Source organism: Silurus aristotelis (genome assembly GCF_946808225.1).
Source record: "Silurus aristotelis genome assembly, chromosome: 9".
Taxonomy (NCBI): Eukaryota; Metazoa; Chordata; class Actinopteri; order Siluriformes; family Siluridae; genus Silurus; species Silurus aristotelis.
The window spans coordinates 22,584,280-22,602,576 of NC_139582.1; the positions used below are offsets into that span (position 1 = coordinate 22,584,280).

At 39.3% G+C, this 18,297-nt stretch overlaps 1 protein-coding gene across 1 annotated transcript in view; it reads right to left on the minus strand.

Moving 5' to 3' along the window:
- LOC310731139 (ryanodine receptor 3) overlaps positions 1 to 18,297 on the minus strand; it is a 417,468-nt gene that overhangs the window by 245,494 nt on the left and 153,677 nt on the right. The window contains 1 exon segment of the mRNA XM_083550556.1: positions 1,996 to 2,099. Within this exon segment, the coding sequence (XP_083406682.1) occupies positions 1,996 to 2,099 (104 nt within the window).

Consider the following 18,297-nt stretch of genomic DNA (forward strand, 5'->3'; position numbering starts at 1 on the left):
ACATTTGAACACGACCTTTTTGTCTCTTAAATTTAAACCAGTTTAGATTTTTTAGGTAACTGCTATACAATGTGTTCTTGAATATTTATTTTGTAAAACATTTGTTATTTACCTATTGAATCTTGTGTTGTTTAATATTTGTAGGTCTCAATGCACACATCCTAAATAACAAGGGTTACATTTTATGGAATATCTACACTAATTATTTAATTAATTTCTTAATATTTATTTTACAGATGGATTGTGAAGAGACTGGGCATGAACCACAACAGTGCTAATTTTCTGTCACTGACTATAGTTCTTACTGATGCTTAAATTTCAAGCATGAAAACAGCATGCAATTAGAAGATAAAATATTGACATTTCACCAAAAAGATTAAAACTAAAGTAACATGCCCAAAAGATGTAGGAAGTAGAAGGTACAGATATTTGTGTAAAAATGTATTGAGTGAAAGTAAAAAGTTGTCATAAAAATAAATAATGAAGTATTGATACCAAAAAAATCTCCTTAAGTACAGGAACAAAGCATTTGTAATTTGTAAAAAATGTGTTCAAGGCTTGGATTCACAGAACTTTCATGTCCATTTAGGTTGTTTGCCTAAAAGGGAACCCCTGCTATGCAAAAAGACTAAATAAACCCACAACAAATGCTTTTCACCACATACAAAAAGCATCATTTAATTAAAACAATAGTAATTGCAGTTAAATAGATATACTCTATACAGCGGAGAAAATAATTTTTGTGGTAGAATTTTTATGGTAGGTTTATTTACAGAAAAGAAAAAAAAAAGAAAAAAAAAAAAAAAAAAAAAATATATATATATATATATATATATATATATATATATATATATATATATATATAATTATCATATATTATTATTATTATTATTATTATTATTATTATTATTATTATTATTATTATTATTATTATGTAATTATGTTGTATTTGATCAAGAAAAATAAGTATTTCATCTCAGAATCAACCTCTTCGATTCAGACCAAAGAGTTTTCAAAGGACATCAGGCACAAGATTGTAGACCTGCACAAGGCTGTCAGAACACTGAAGATGGGTCGTGGATGGGTCTTCAAGTATGACAATTAGTCATAATATACAGCCAAGGCAACAATCTGATTTTCTTGTAGCCCATTCCAGCCTTGTGCAGGTCTACAATCTTGTCCTTGACCTCCTTTGCCAGTCCTTTGGTCTTTCCCATTGTGGTGAAGAAGTTTGAATGGAAGAGGTTGATTCTGTCTTTTATACTTATAATTAATATTAGGCGTACTTTCCCAAAGGTACCGGACTAATTTTGGTGTGTGGGAGTCCAAATTTTTGCTAATTTGGTATGGGATCAAATACATATTTAACTTAATCAAATACAAATTAATTTATAGCCTTTCTTTAACATTTTGTTCATTGATTATTTTATATTCTGTCTTTCTCTGTTAAAATAAACCTACAATAGAAATTCTAGACTGTTCATCTTTTTGTAATGGGGTAAACTCACAAAATTAGCAGGGAATTAAATAATTATTTCCCCCACTGTAAATGTGTGGTAATACAACAGGATAGTTTCCAGTTATATCTGTACCTCAAGACTGTCTATTCCAAAAGGAATTGCATTACGAGATATGGAGTTAAATTGTAATTGGATTATGCTGTCCAGCTCTAGACAAACAAGTCATATTCTGTTTAAAACAAAGTACAATTTGTGAAAATAGCAAGTTTTTTCTTTCTTAATTTGATCAGCAAATACAAGTTTTTCATATTAAATGTCTTAAACAGATCTTTAATATTATAAAAAAAATTTTTTAACCTATTACTATAGATTACTGTACTGTAACCTATAGTAAATATCAAGGCTACTTGTTAACAGAATATATACTTGTATGTAAAGCAATTTTAATAGAAAAACTGATTTGTATGTGTTTTTTAAATATATATCACGATTGCAATTACTAACAAACACGTTCATCCACACCCAGTGGGCTTACTTTAATGTCTCTGTTGACATCTGTAGGTTGTAATTCCTCTCTGTTTCAGGCAGCTTCGAGAAATCCACCAGACAGGGGTGCTGCCGTTTATTATCATCTCTTATCTGTGAAAGGACAGCATAAAAATCATTACAGCAAATTGGATCCTCTGTTTAAAAAACTGCTCAAGAAAAAGTGCAACAGGGCAACCACCAAAAACAATTATAATACGTATATATAAGTATAATAAGTATAGATAGTCATAGCAACCTTAAAACTAACTTAAGATTGCTATAAAGAGGGAGACGTAGAGAATAATAAATGCTATTCAAAGAAACACACATTTTTAAAGAAGAAGAAATGCCATTTTAGTGTATTTTTTATTTAATGTAGAGGAAATATGATTTCTGAATACTAATAATCTGGTTTAGTAGAATTTGCAGGTGGAAAAAAAAACAAACTTTTATCAAGTTTTCTTATCACAATTCCAAAGAAGTTGGGACACTGGGTGAAATGTAATAAACGCATCTCATAAATCAATATTTTATTTGGAATAGAATATAGAAATATTTCAAATGTTAAAACTGAAGCATTGTAAGGAAAAAAAAAAAGTTGTGTCATGTCTCAATAAGGTTGGGATCAAAAGGTGTCAATGGTAACTCAAATAATGAAGACTACAGCAGGGGGCAGATATTTATCATACAAAGTTAGATAAGTCATGGAACAGTCTTTCAGTTAGTGTTTGGGATTCATTCAGAGTCTCAAGCCTTTGATCAGGAGATTTATTAAAGTAAAGATCTGTAGTGATTATAAATACAGAGTGTTTAATGAACTGTGATATTTGTATGCTGTCATCTCTCACTCTCATGTGTTCACTCAGGTTTGTTGACAGTGATTTGGTGGGCCGTCTCTTATCCCGGAGATTCCTCATGTCTCTTTTACCTTTTGGCTCTACCTTTTAGTTATGCTGACATATCTAGTCTTACCTTCTGTGTCCTTAACTTTTATATGATAATAAGGATACTTAATAATCCATATCTTTCCCCTCCTTGTCACCCCTCTTCTCTCTCTCCCTCTCTCACGGTAGAGGTAAACATGGCCCTGAGGTACCAGTGACCACTGTTTCTGCCCCTCTCCTCTCATCGGATTTTCCCGCTTAATCCCGGCCTATCTCTAGATGGTGATCTCTTCGATTGGAGGCGACTCTGTACAGCTGGGGATGGTTTCTTATCAACAACCTAGATGGCTCCATAAAATGACAAGAGCTTTAAAGATGGATTTGGACTGTACTTAATGTCAACAGTCTGATACACGGACACAGGACTACAGTTTGCACTTGATTATCACTGCACACCCCAGCATCGTTAAGCTGTAAAAAAAAAATGGACATTTTGTGCCACCCAAATGAGAATGGGTTACCGCTTCAGTCTGGTTCCTCTCAAGATTTCTTCCTTATGTCCTCTCTGGGAGTTTTTCTTTGCCACAGTTGCCACTGGCTTGCTCATTAGGGACAAACTTACACTTATAAAGAACAATCTTATCAATTTTTTCTTTCTTTCTCCACGTTATTTGTGTAAAGCTGCTTTAAGACAATGTCCATTGTTAAAAGCGTTATACAAATAAAACTGAAATAAAAATGAATTGAATTAAAAAAGTCTGGAAATAGTGTTATTAAAATGCAACATTTTGCAACTAATGAGATTAATCGATAATTGGGTATAAATTGTATATCTTAGAGAGGCAAGTCTCTCAGAAGTAAAGATGACAGAGCTTCACCAATCTGTGAAAGACTGTGTCTACAAATTAAGGAACAATTTCAGAATAAACGTTTAACATAAAATTGCAAAACAGTTAACTATCTCATCATTTACAGAACATATCATTCAAATAAACTGAAGAAATCTCTGTGCAAAAGGGACAAGGTTGAAAATCAATATTGGATGCCCGTGATGATTCTGTAATGGAAACCACTGCATGGACTCATTAACACCGCAGGAAATCATTGTCTGTCAATTCAGTTTAATATGTCATCCACAAATGCAGTGTAAATCTCTATCATGCCAAAAAGAAGGCATGCGTGAACATGATCTAGAAATTCTGCCATCCTCTCTTGGCCAAAGCTTATTAACATTTAAAATGTACTGGAGCAAAATGAAAAAACTGTTCTGAATAATTTTTTTTATTTATTTTGGGAAACCATGAACACCAAGCCATCCAGACTAAACTAGAAGAGGGACCATCTGGCTTGTTATCGGCGCTCGGTTAAAATAGCCGCATCTCTGATGGTATGGAATTGCATTAGAATAGAATGGGCAACTTGCACATTTGGAAAGGCTTTATCAATGCTAAATTGTATTGTAACGCACTGATCAAGAGTCAGAAACCGGAATCAAGTCAGTAATAAGCTTTATTTGCCTTAGTACATGAAGCTGGAGCTTCCAGAAAAGTAAACACCGGAAAATGGGTGGGATACAGAGCATACAGAAATAGTCTGTAGTGTAAACTGTAGATCGGATGGTGAGCAAATGGGAACAGGGGCTTTATAAAGGGGAGTGAGGATTGGAAACAGGTGTGGGTGATTAATAGGAAGGAAAGGCTAAGCGAATGTGCTGAGTGCAGGAGGGAGGCGTGGCTGGTGGTTCTCTGACATTCCCCCCTTCTCCAGGGGCAGCTCTCAACGGTCTAACTTGTGGCCCAGGGTGCGGGGCGGTCAGGGTGACTGGCGTGAAACTCCTCCAGGAGCACTGGGTCCAATACGTCCTGCCTGGCGACCCAAGAGCATTCCTCCGGTCCGTACCCCTCCCAGTCTACAAGGTATTCCAGGGTAGAACCCCTACGTTGTGAGTTCAGAATCTCCCGGACGGAGTAGACTGGTGGCTGGTCTAGCATGTCCGGGGAGGAGGATCGACGGTAACTCCAGGGTCCTCTGTGGAAGGGGGTGTGAAGGGTTTCAGGAGTGATACGTGGAAGGTCAGATGGATGCGGTACCGGGGAGAGAGCTAATAGGCAACTTCATTGATGTGCCTGATGATTCTGGATGGCGCGATGTAACGGGGAATGAGCTTTTTGCAGAGCAGTCGGAGGCACAGATCTCGGGTTGACAACCAGACCTGATCTGTGAGGATCTGCGAACCTCCGGGTGGTCCTGAGGGCTCTTTGGAGCTGCGTGTGTGCCGACTCCCACCCGCACGCTCTACCGGAACCAGTGATCCATGGCCAGGACGTTGGATGGTTCGTCCGTCTAGAGAAATAGCAGAGGCTGGAAGCCTAGCACGCACTGGAATGGGGTTAGGCCAGTGGTTTCTTGGTGCAGGGAGTCCTGCGCGTACTCGGCCCAGGGAAGGAAACGGTTCCAGCTCGCTTGATCTTGGTTGCAGTAGGACCGGAAGTATCTTTCGCTCTGTCTGGCCATTAACCATGACCCCTAGACGAGTGGTGCTGAGGATTAGGTTGGGCGGAACAATGTGTTCGGGGTCCGTGGGCTTTTTACAGCTTTTTTTTTTTCTCTCTCATCGCTTTAAAATCTCTAAATATCGTTTTGATTTCCTGCATCCTCTACTTTCCATTGGCTCTGTTTCTTCTCTTTTTGCTTTTGGAAGAGCAACCAGCTCATTCAGTGTGTGAAGTGCAACATGTTTAGTCAGTCTTTCCCCGTTTTTCACGATAATTTTATCTGCGATAAGTGTAAGCTAGTTTGCTCTTAGACGGAGAAGATCTTAGCATTAGAAGAGCACATTCAGAGTCTAAAGAGAAGGAGTGAGTGCGAGAGCAGTCCAGGTTCTGCAGGGGAAGGTCTGGATGCCCTAGGTGGAGTTAGCATTCCCCCAACTCTGGCATTAGAGCCCTCGCAGTGAAAAAAGTGAGTGATGACTCGGTAACATACTCGCAGAGCCAAAGCTATCGATAAGGCTTGCCCACGGGAGCACCGTTCCTCTCCGCTTCACAAGTCCAACAGGTTTGCTCTCCTCAGTGATGCACCCACTGAGAAACCTGAAAGAGCTCTGGTTATAGGAGACTCTATTCTGAGGCACGTGAAATTAGCTAGACCTTTAGGGGCACCAGCAGCACAGGTTATGTGTATACAGGGAGCCAGGGCACCGGACATAGCAGGTCAGCTTAGGTTTTTAGGAAAGCACAGGTTCTCTAAGATAGTTTTTTACACAGGAGCTAATAATATACGCCTTCGACAGTCAGAGGTTACTGAGATATTATAAAGGTGTGTAAATTAGCGAAGGCAATGTCCGATGCAGTAACATGCTCTGGCCTAATCCCAATGTGACGTGGCGATGTAGCCTACAGCTGGTTATGGTCGCTGAACTGCTGAATGTCCGAGTGGTGCTCCAAAAACAATGTGGGCTTCATAAATAATTGGACCAATTTTGAGGGCAAGGCCGGCCTGTTAGGGCGGGACGGTATTATTACACTCGGGAAGGTGCTGCTCTCATTTCTTGTAGTTCAGGTCATAGTCTCAGAACAGCACTAGTTAACAACTGACTGTCCAGAGCCAAGGCCAGGGAGCAGACAGGCAGGCTGAACCGACCATCTGCTAGCTGCAGAGTCGTCACTCAGGATCCACCAAATTGAGACTGTGTCTGTCCCCCAAGCAAAACCAAAATATAGGAATTCTCAGTCTGTTTAAATAACCTGATTAACATTAAATTGAATAGGACTGAACGCACAGCCAGCAGCTCTGATCTAAAGATAGGATTGTTGGATATTAGATCGCTCACGTCAGAAACTGCCTACTATAAACGAAATTATTACCGACCAGGAATTTAAAATAATGTGTTTGACAGAAACGTGGATTAAACCGAATGAATATGTAGCATTAAATGAAGCGAGTCCCCCTGGGTATAGTTACATACACCAGCCCCGTCTAAATGGCAGAGGAGGCGGAGTCGCAGCTTTTATAATAATCTAAGCGTCACACAAAAGACTAAACACAAATGTAAAACATTTGAAGTTCTTTACACCAACTTAAGATATTCAGTGTCCAAAAGTAGGTCTAGTCAGTCAATACCATTAATTATTATTTATAGACCCCCAGGGCCCTACTCTGATTTTCTCATTGAATTTGCAGATCACAAATTTAGCTACTTCTTTAGACAAAGCATTAATTGTTGGTGACTTTAATATTCATTTTGATAACCAGGAAGATTCATTAAGAGTAGCAGTTGTGTCCATTCTAGATTCAGTTGGAATTAATCAGAATGTTATAGGACCCACTCATAGTGGTGGACACACTCTTGATTTGTTATTAACATTTAGATTAAAAAAAAAAAAAAAGTAATAAAAAAAAAGTAATAATTCCACAGTCTGAAGCTATTTCAGACCATTACCTTAATTCTCTTAAAATATCCGTCAGTCATTGCATTAGTCACCACGTTACAGTGTTAAGCGTACATTTACGTCAGCTACAGCAGCGAGTTTTATCATTAATCTTCCGGAAATGACGATATTAATTAGCTCTCCGTCTGCCACCGCAGAGTTTGACTGGGCCACTGAATTCCTAAAATCAACGTTCCGTTGCACTCTAGATGATGTAGCTCCCCTTAAGACCAAAATGATCAGGGAGAAAAAATTAGGACAGTGGTATAATGATCATACGTGCACCTTAAAACAGACCACTCGGAAATTAGAACGTAAATGGCGTCAAACAAAATTAACAGTATTTCAAATAACATGGAAGGAGAGCCTCCTAAATTATAGAAAATCTCTTAGTGCTGCTAGATCAGCATATTTCTCGACCCTCGTAGAAAATAACAAGCATAATCCTAGATTTTTATTCAGCACAGTAGGAAAAATAACAGAAAATAAAAGCACTGCACTCACATGCACACCCTCAATAGGTAGTAATGAATTCATTAACTTTTTTAATAATTAAGTTGAAAACATCAGGCAAGAAATCCAGATGATTAATATAAATCCAAATTATTTTACAAATAACCCTGTAGACAGCAGTGTAATTATAACAGACAATCAATTACAAAGCTTTACTCCTATTCAAGAGAATTAAATAATTTTGTTTATTTCCTCATCAAAATCATCAACCTGCATTCTCAATCCTTTGCCTACAAGTTTCCTCAAACAGATAATTCCAGAGGTAATTGAACCTGTTTTAAAAATAATAAACTCCTCCATTAGCACTGGTTACGTACCTAAATCCTTCAAACTGGCAGTTATCAATACCTTAATTAAGAAACATGACCTGGACCCATGTCAGCTGTCCAACTACAGGCCAATATCAAACCTTCCCTTTATCTCGAAAAATTTAGAATAGGTTGTAGCACAGCAGTTATGCTCACATCTACTTAGAAATAATTTTTTTTTTAATGTATCAGTCAGGATTTAGGCCTCATCATAGCACTGAGACGGCGCTAGTTAAGGTGGTAAATTACCTGTTATTGGACTCTGATCAGGGTTTTGTCGCTTTACTTATTTTGCTCGACCTTAGTGCAGCTTTTGACACCATTGATCATACTATACTGCTTGCTAGACTTGAGAACGTTGTTGGAATAAAGGGAACAGCTCTCTCCTGGCTTAGGTCTTATTTGACTAATTGCTATCAGTTTGTTGATGTAAATGATTGAATGAGTTCTCTACACTCTCTGAGGTAAAGTTTGGTGTTCCGCAAGGATATGTCTTAGGCCCACTGCTTTTCTCTTTATATATGCTGCCTCTGGGTAAAATTATACATAAACATGGTATTTGCTTCCATTGCTATGCTGATGATACACAGCTGTATTTTTCAGCAAAGCCAGATGAGAGAGATCAGCTTAAGAATAAGGAGTGTGTAAAGGACATTAGACAGTGGATGCTTGATAACTTTCTTCTGCTCAACTCAGATAAAACAGTAGTATTTTTATGGGGACCACATGCAGCTAGAAGCAAACTTTTCGATTACGTAGCATTTCTGGATGGTGTTTCTGTTTCAGCGTGTACAGCAGTCAAAGACCTTGGTGTGATTATTGACCCTAGTCTTATCCTTGAGGCTCATGTGAATAATATTTCCAGGATCGTCTTCTTTGACCTTAGAAATATTGCTAAATTTAGAAATATGATGTCATTACAGGATGCAGAAAAATTTGTTCTCGCTTTTGTTATATCTAGATTAGACTACTGTAATGCTTTACTGTCTGGGTGCTCAAGTAAGTGCATAAATAAGCTTCAGTTAATTCAGAATGCAGCAGCAAGAGTCTTCACTAGATCTAGAAAATATGACCACATCACCCCTGTTTTAATCAGTCTACACTGGCTCCCAATCAAATCTCGCATTGATTATAAAATACTACTACTGAAGTATAGTACTTAACAGTTTCGCACCGCAGTATCTGAGTGAACTTCTGTACCAGTATGATCCCCCACGCCTATTTAGATCAAAAGGTGCAGGCTATTTGTTGGTACCTCAAATAATGAAGATTACAGCAGGGGGCAGATCTTTCTCTTATAAAGCCCCACAGTTATGGAACAACCTTCAAATCAGTGTTAGGGACTCAGACACAGTCTCAGTGTTCAAGATGAGGTTGAAAACATATTTATTTAGTCAAGTCTTTTATCAGTAGATTTTTCTTAGGTTAAGGAGCAGATCTGGAGAGATCATGGATATAGAGTGTTTGGTGAACTGGGATAATTCTATGCTGTCGTCCTCTCACTCTTACACGTTCACTCAGGTTTGTTGACAGTGGTGTGGTGGGTAATCTCTTATCCCAGAGATCCCTTATGTCGGTGTTACCTTCTGGTTCTCCCTTTTAGCTATGCTGCCATAGTGAGTCTTGCCGGAGTCCAAACTGCACGATGAAATTAACCTTAATACAACAATAAGGACACATAACTGTGGATAGTGTTCTCTTCTATTGGAGGCCAATCTGTGCAGCTGGGAATGGTTCTCATCAATGCCTTGGGTGGTTCCTTGAAATTCCAGAGTAAGAACGGGAGCTTTCAGGATGGATTTTGACTGTAGTTAATGTCAACAGTCTGCTACATTGACTCAGGACTACAGTTTGCTTCTGATCACCATCACTGTACCCTGCAACATCGTATATCTGCAATAAATGGACATTCGGTGCAACCCAGAGGAGGATGGTTCCCTCTTGAGCCTGGTTCCTTTCAAGGTTTCTTCCTTATGCCATCTCAGGGAGTTTTTCCTTGCCACAGTCGCCACCGGGTTGCTCATCAGGGACAAACTTACTTATAAAGAACATATACATTTTTTATCAGAACATTATCTGTGTAAAGCTGCTTGGAGACAATGTTAATTGTTAAAAGCGCTATATAAATAAAAATGAATTGAATTGAATTGCTTTGCCATTCTTGGAGCCGGGACGATATTTGATGGTAAAGTGGAAGCGTGTGAGAAATAGGGCCCATCTGGCTTGCCGGGGGTTTAAACGCTTGTCTTCCCACAGGTATTGGAGGATTTTGTGGTCCGTGATCACCGTAAAATGGGTGTGCCACCCCTTCCAGCCAGTGATGCCTGATGTTCCTGGTTCCTGATGTCGTAATTCTGTTTCGTGTGGGAGAGCTTTCTTCGATAAGAAGGAGCATGGTCGGAGCCGTGGAGGGTTTCCCCGACTGCTGGGATAAGGTGGCCTCTGCATTAGTGGAGCAGGCGTCCACTTCCACGATAAATGGGAGCTGGGGCTCCGGGTGTCTATGGAGAGGAGCGACACTGAACCTCCTTTTCAGTTCCTGGAAGGCCTCCTCGGCCTCTGGGGTCCACACAAGGGTCTTGGCCTTCCCCTTTAGTAGAGAGGTGAAGCCCTGGATGAACTGGTAGAAATTAGCAAAACCCAGAAAGTGCTGGAGCTCCTTGGTAGCTGCCGGACAGGGCCAGTCCAGCACTGCCTTCACCTTCCCCTGGTCCATCTGTACTCCTGACTAACTGATTTCATATCCCAGGAACTGCACCTCCAACCGGTGGAAGTCACACTTTTTTAGATTTATGTAGAGGTGATGTTTCGGTAGCTGCTCCAGGACTTGAGTGATGTGGCCGCGGTGTTCTATAGGGTCTCAGGAGAAGATGAGGATGTCATCAATGTACACGATCATGAACCGGTGGATGAACGGCCTGAACACCTCGTTCATGAACGTTTGGAACACTGCGGGAGAAATGGACAATCCGTACAGCATGACCCGATACTCATAGCGGGTGATAAAGGCCTTCTTCTACTCATCACCCATCTCATACTCATCATAACAGAGGGATCGGAGTCGGACATAGATGGTGCAGGTGGTGTAGGCAATGTTTCCTGCACTGGTGGCTCCACTCAAGGACGTCACATGGGTTCCAAGAGAACTTAGGTGAGTGTTGTGCCAGCCATTAAGAATCTGATCTCCTCACGATGAAATAAGACGACCTGGACAATGACCACCGAGACACAGTATTTCACCCAACCACACCCTAAGGGTTTTCCCTTAGATTGTCTGAACCACGAGCTCCCGTGTTCTTCACTCCTGGCCTAGCTGAAGGTGCTCTAGGCATTCTTGGGAGATGAAGTTGCGGAATCTACAAGGGCAGAGACCAGAAGGGAGAGCGTGGGTGTTATGAGTGTGACCAGGAGTTTAGATAAGTGGGTGACTGTACTCACCACCGGGCGTGGAGGTCGGGCCACAATACAGGCAAGCCATGCCCGCGAGGCGACACTATCTTGTCTCGTTAACCATTGGGATCCGACTTGCATGGGATCGGGTTCCGGGGTGAAAGAGACGGTGTGTTGGGGGGCCGGGTTCCGTCTCCGAGGAACAACAAGCCGTCAGCCACTGGGAAATGCAGATTAATCACTGAATCAACACTTCCAGTCCCAGCGCGTCATCATATACGGCCAGCTTAATGTCTGGGTACAATCCTTGTCAGTATGCCCCCAGGAGAGCGGTTTCATTCCAGCCACTGCTGGCAGCTAGGGAGCGAAAGCGGAGACTGTACTCTGTCAGTAGGGAGGATGCTTGGCGCAGGTTAAATAATTATCTGTGTAAAGCTTGCTTTGAGACAATGTTCATTGTAAAAAGCGCTATACAAATAAAAATGAATTGAACTAAATTGAATATAATGGGGAGTGAGGAATGGAGACAGGTGTGGGTGATTAATAGGAAGGTGAGGCTGAGCGAGTGTGCTGAGTGCAGAGAGGGAGGCATGGCTGGTGGTTCTCTGACAGGTATATTTAGGTTTTAGAGCAGAAAATGATTCCATGCAGAATACATATTTTTCAGGAAAGTCCTTGCATATTTGAGCAATGCTAACTGCATCTACTATAACTGCATAACTTCAAAATAGAAGAGTATGGGTGCTGAACTGTCCTGCCTGCAGTTTAGACCTTTCACCATTTAAAAATATATGGTGCAGAACACCCAAAACTGATGAGCAGCTCGAATCCTGTATCGCACACATATAGGACAACATTCCTCTCACAAAGTTTCAGCAACTGGTCTCCTGAGTTCCCAGATGTATACAGACAGAAACTATTATGCAATATGGGCTGTATCAGCTTTAAGACCTGCTGCAATCATCAAAATGACCTTATTGTTTCCTTAAAAATGTATAAATGCTAAGTTTAAATGTTAGCTTTTTTGTTTAGTTTTATTCAGAATAGAAAATGGGTTTATGATATTTTCATTGTTTATAATTTACATTTTACAGTGTCCCAACTGTACCTTTATGGAATTGAGGTTGACATATCTCTTAATAAAAAGCACTAAACACTATTTATCTATGATAAATATTTATCTATGATAAATACATACATACATACATACATACATACAATACTATGTATGTATGTATGTATGTATGTATGTATGTATGCAGTGTTGTGCTCGTTACTAAAAAATAATAACTAGTTACAGTTACTCGTTACTTCATTCAAAAAGTAACTCCGTTACTTTGTTGATTACTTTCACCAACAAGTAACGCGTTACTGTTAAAAGTAACTTTTTAGTTACTTTTTTAAAGAACGTTCTTTAATGTTCCCATTAATGCCCTTTTATGCGTTATGGTCTATACAAACACAAAACTGACTTAAACACACAGTAATTTTTAAACACTATTTTATTAAAGTCAGACCAGCACAAACTGAATATATCACAAGGATTTCTGAAATAAACAACAAAACAAGCTGAATAATATATTCACAATCAAAAACTAAAGTGGCTTCTGTTGTTGTGTTGAGCTCTTAAAAATGTTTCTGTCATAGCTGAAGTATGAAAACAGAACACCGGGTTAGCTTCTAGCTTCTAGCTCCGTCGAGGCATGTAGATTCTGAAGGAGCTTCGGCAGATTGGAGTTGCTGTTTATCGCAGTAGATACGAGCTTCGAACCAGAAAGACACAGCTTACATTTGACAGTTTTTGTCTTTATACTCAACTAAAGTGAAATAATGAGCATATTTCCACTTTGAGAAACTCGTCTTGCTCTCAACTCGACTCACCATTACTGCCGCACAGACCTGAATAAACGGAGACACGCCCACAGCGCGTCTTCTTCGTATTTACAGAGGGTAATCCACCAATCCTACAATGCGTCTTCTTCCTGTTTACAGTGGTTTATCCACCAAGCCTACAATGCGACGCTGCTGTAAGCAGGTTAGACTGTAGTCTACACTTCAGCCGAAATTAATTCATTTAAAAAAGTAACGAGTAACGCACCATACGGTAACGGTAACGGAGTTACTTTATTTTTAAAAGTTGGGCGCGTTACTGCCCAACACTGTATGTATGTATGTATGTATATGTATCTATGTACAGATGGGCCCCAAGTTGGTTTGAATTAAGATTTTTTGATCTTACAATGACTTTAGCGATACGACAAAATTGTAAAAAAAATAATAAAATAAATAAAAAGATTTCATGCAAAAGGCACAGGCAGCAGTGTAAGATGTACAATACGTTGGACACACAGCTGGGATGAGCTTATCTATTGCCCTGTGAGATGCCCCACTCCCGCTAGCGGTCGACGAAATAAAGTTGTCTCAGTGTTAGTGTGAATTCTTTTCTGTTTAAAACGTTTTCAAACAGCAATTTTAGTGATAAAAGCATGTATTCTAAGTGCCTAAGTATGTCTCCTGCTGGTAACATAAGAGGAAAGCAATCAGTTTAGAGCAGAAAATGAAAATTATAAATCAGCATAAAGCAGGAAAGTCTGTCAAAGTCATAGCACCATCTTCGACTTACGATATTTGTGACTTACAATGGTTTCCATTTTACATAAATAATTGCTATTATTTACTTAAAACTTGTCAGTACAGTATCTCAAAAGCATCCCATGGGCTCATCTCTGACTCAAACAGAATCCAAAAGGCCTGTGAAAGGGACTGCATTTGCAATTAACCTTACTATAGTGAGATATGAGATTTACTACACCTTTAGTGAACAATTAAAACATATTTCATCTGAGTATTTTTTTTTCTTCTAGAAGCTTGCACATACTGTAACACATTTATAGAATTACTTGCCATCTTAATAAACCAGTGCCCATGTATATGTTAGGTAGTCAGGTTATTAATTAGATTATTATTTACATTTAGCTTATTACTATTAACTACTAAGAAATTGCTTCATTACTAATAACTGTCAGGGATCCACCAGCCACGCCTTCTCCTAACCCTCATATCCACCCTAGCAGCTCACCTAATTACTAATCATCATCACCTGGGTCACATCAGTCACCACCATATATAAACCCCAGTCGTTCACAGTCTCACCGTCCGTTCTACAGCTTAGGCCTACGAACATTGTGGACTCTCTCACCTTTTGTGTTTATATCACGCTTCATGTGTTTTGGACGTTTCTTTAGTTTTCTGTATTTCTTTTGTGTTTTAGTTCATGCCTGCCTGTTTTCTGCTTTGCTCTTTCATTTATTGAGTGAATTAAGTAAACACGTTTCTTATTCATTCAATCTCCGGTTTCCTGCGAGTTCTTGTGCCTGACAATAACTAAGTAGAAATTACAGTCTTACATTTCTCCTGCAGAACTAGTAGTTAATGCATTGTTTTGCTTCCAATTGCTTATTCTAACTTTCCATCAGTTTTGTTACAAAGTGTAGCACAAGGAAATTCATAACTAATGGAGAATAACGGATTGCTGTGTCAGTTGCACAGCATGCCAAGACCTACTGAATATTTACTAAAATGCTTTTGTCAAGGCTAAAGTAAATTGCTTACATTAAAGTGCATACATTACAGAGACAGGTGATTTTTCTTTGAAGTACACTGAATACAATTAGCAAATACAATATACAATACACACAGAATGTGTAAAGCAAGAAATATACAGTACACACTTTTGCACTCAAGTTAGTAACTAGTATAAAGTGACAAATTGGCAGTAGTACAAGTGTGTAAAATAAATTTATTGACACTGGGCGTGTACATTAGCTGGCCTACAAACCCTATAGGAGTATAGCCTGCTAGTAAAAACTGTACTTTATCAGGCTTGTCAGTAAGTAGATCCTGTTCCCATCAGAGTTTTGGTTGTTGGCAGAGCAGCCATACCATACAGTGATGCATCCAGTCAGACTACTCTCTATGGAACAGTGATAGAGTTTGTGAGGATTTTAGCAACTTGAGAAAATTACGTTTATTAAAAGGATTTTTATTTGTTTCATGAAGGTCTACTATTTCCTCATTCAACTGTTACCACAGGGAGTGTCACACATAAGAGTAATGCTATGTATGGGGACTTGTTTTAGACAATAGTCAATTAAATAGGCATTAACAATTTAGACAATGACGTGCTAAAATCAGCCATGCTGGTAGATTTTCATAAAGAAAAGGTTTTTAGCAATTATACACTTCACATCCAAATGTTATCAGTATTATTTAGGAGTTATTATAAATAACCATAGTTACCTGTAGAGAAATGTAAGTATCTGCGATTATTATTGAACAACATCATGTATTCTTACTGAGTGAACAATTAGCATTATTTAGTAGGCAAATTGTTAATGAACAATTACCATATTTTCCAGACTATAAGCCGCTACTTTTTTCCCACGTTTTGAACCCCACGGCATAAACAATGAAGCGGCTAATTTATGGATTTTTCCTGGGTTTTTCCCGGTTTCACAAGCGTCATGGCGCCAAAAAAATGAGCCCCGTAACATTAGACCAATGAAATTGTCTAACGGGTTAAGGTGAACCAATGAAACCTTTAATATTAAATCGTGCTTCCAGTGAACTGGCCCGCACCACATCATAAATATAGATAAGGTCCTGACGTTTAACCTGCCTCTCACTCGGACTGTCAACAGAAATTGCGAATCATTCGGCGAAAACAATCGGGCATGAAAAAAAAAACTGCACGGCATCGGGAGAAAAGCTTCCACTGATGGTGATTTTTGAACGCACGATGATGCCAAACGATAAACTCCCGAGAGAAATTGTTGTGAAAGGAAGGAGAAAGACAGTGACCAATGAATTTCTTAGTAGGCTACAGTTTAGATACAAGCACTGTTTTTCATTAAAGCCTGTGTAAAGTTCATTTGATTCAATGTAGGCTTATAGACAGGTGTGGCATATTTATGTTAAAAATAAAAATCTTTGTAAAATTCAGTGGGTGCGGCTTATATTTGGGTGCGCTTGATTTTACGGTAATTCACTTATCCTTTTTTAAAGTTTTTAAATAGCCACTTAGAAATTGTATTACAGTATAGTGCCTGCTACTAGCATTGTCTTTTCTTAAGCTATTACATAATTTATGAATACAGATTAATTAACATACCAACTTATATTTTGTAATGTAATATACTGTATTTTGTTACATATGAATTCCTTTCTGTAAGTGAGGCATCACTGCTAGACAAAGAGTTGGAACAGCATGCCAACAGCAATCTAGGGAAGCACCCATCATAATCTAATAGTGTAAAGCATTTAACAACTGTGCAGAATACACTTATAGTTTGATCATGGTTCTCCAGCCAAATACTAAATCTCTCCAGTGTTAACAAGACTCCTGGACCTCTGTGAGGGCAGACTAACAAATGAAGAACTTGACCTGACAAAATACTCGCTCTTGGCCCTAATTAAACACTATTAACATACTGAAAAGGAACAAAAAAACTGGCCTGAATACAAATAAAATATTTATAGTAGTAGTACATAGAACTATGATCAATATACATCACTAGATATTGATCATATTTATAGTACATACAAAGTGCTGAGATTCTGATTATTTTGCCATTAAGGGCCTATATTGTTCTTACAGCAATAATTTGTTTTAAATACAAAAATAAATGATAAAGGTCTAACTTAACAGACAGAAATTAATTAGGCTAAACAGAACATGAATAAAATAGGAATAATAAACAGCAATTCAAAATGGATTACTGAGAAATTAAGAACAGATTCTACTCATGTACAAAGTCTACTCATGTACATGTCTACTACTCATGTATAAATCTTAATTGGCCAAGATGGCGGCGTGGCAGTAGCTCACAGCGTCCGCTCCGGACCCAAAATGGTGCTACTTTTATTTGTAGCCCGCCTTACACAACACATGGACATCGGAGCAACCGGTGTCCCTGTGTACAACCGCAAAACCCTCAAAGAACACATTTTTTTTGTGTTCACTGAGACGTGGCTGAGCGACAGAGTTCCGGACGCCGAAATTTTGCTTTACGGGCTAGCCACGTTTCGTGTCCACAGAAATGCAGCTCTGTGCGGTAAGACTCGCGGCGGTGGTCTGTGTGTTTATATCAACACGAAATGTTGTGGGAACTCTGCACTTGTTTCTGCCTACTGCTCATCGCTGTTGGAATTTATTGTTGTGAAATGTAGACCTTTTTATCTACCACGTGAATTCACCACCGCTATTGTGCTCAGAGTGTACATACCACCTAGCGCTAATGCTAAAGAAGCGCCTAGTTTACTCTATGGGACAATCAGCAAACTTTAAAACACACACCCTGACGGATTGTTTATTGTTGCCGGAGATTTTAATCATGCAAATCTCAGGACTGTGCTTCCCAAATTTCACTAGAATGTGGACTTTGCAACCAGAGGAGAAAACACGCTGGATGTTGTTTACACAAACATCGAGGGCCCATACAGGGCAAAGCCCCGCCTCCACCTCGGGTACTCAAACCACATCTCTGTTATGCTGATCCCAGCATACAAACCACTCAGCAGGCATTTAAGACCAGCTCGAAAACAAGTGAGAACCTGGCCAGCAGGATCCATGTCTGATCTCCAGGACTGCTTTGAATGCACTGACTGGGACATGTTCAGGGAAGCTGCAACCAGTGGCAATTTCATCAACTTGGAGGAGTACACGTCAACAGTGACCAGCTACATCGGCAAGTGCATTGATGACGTGACCATCTCCAAGACCAAC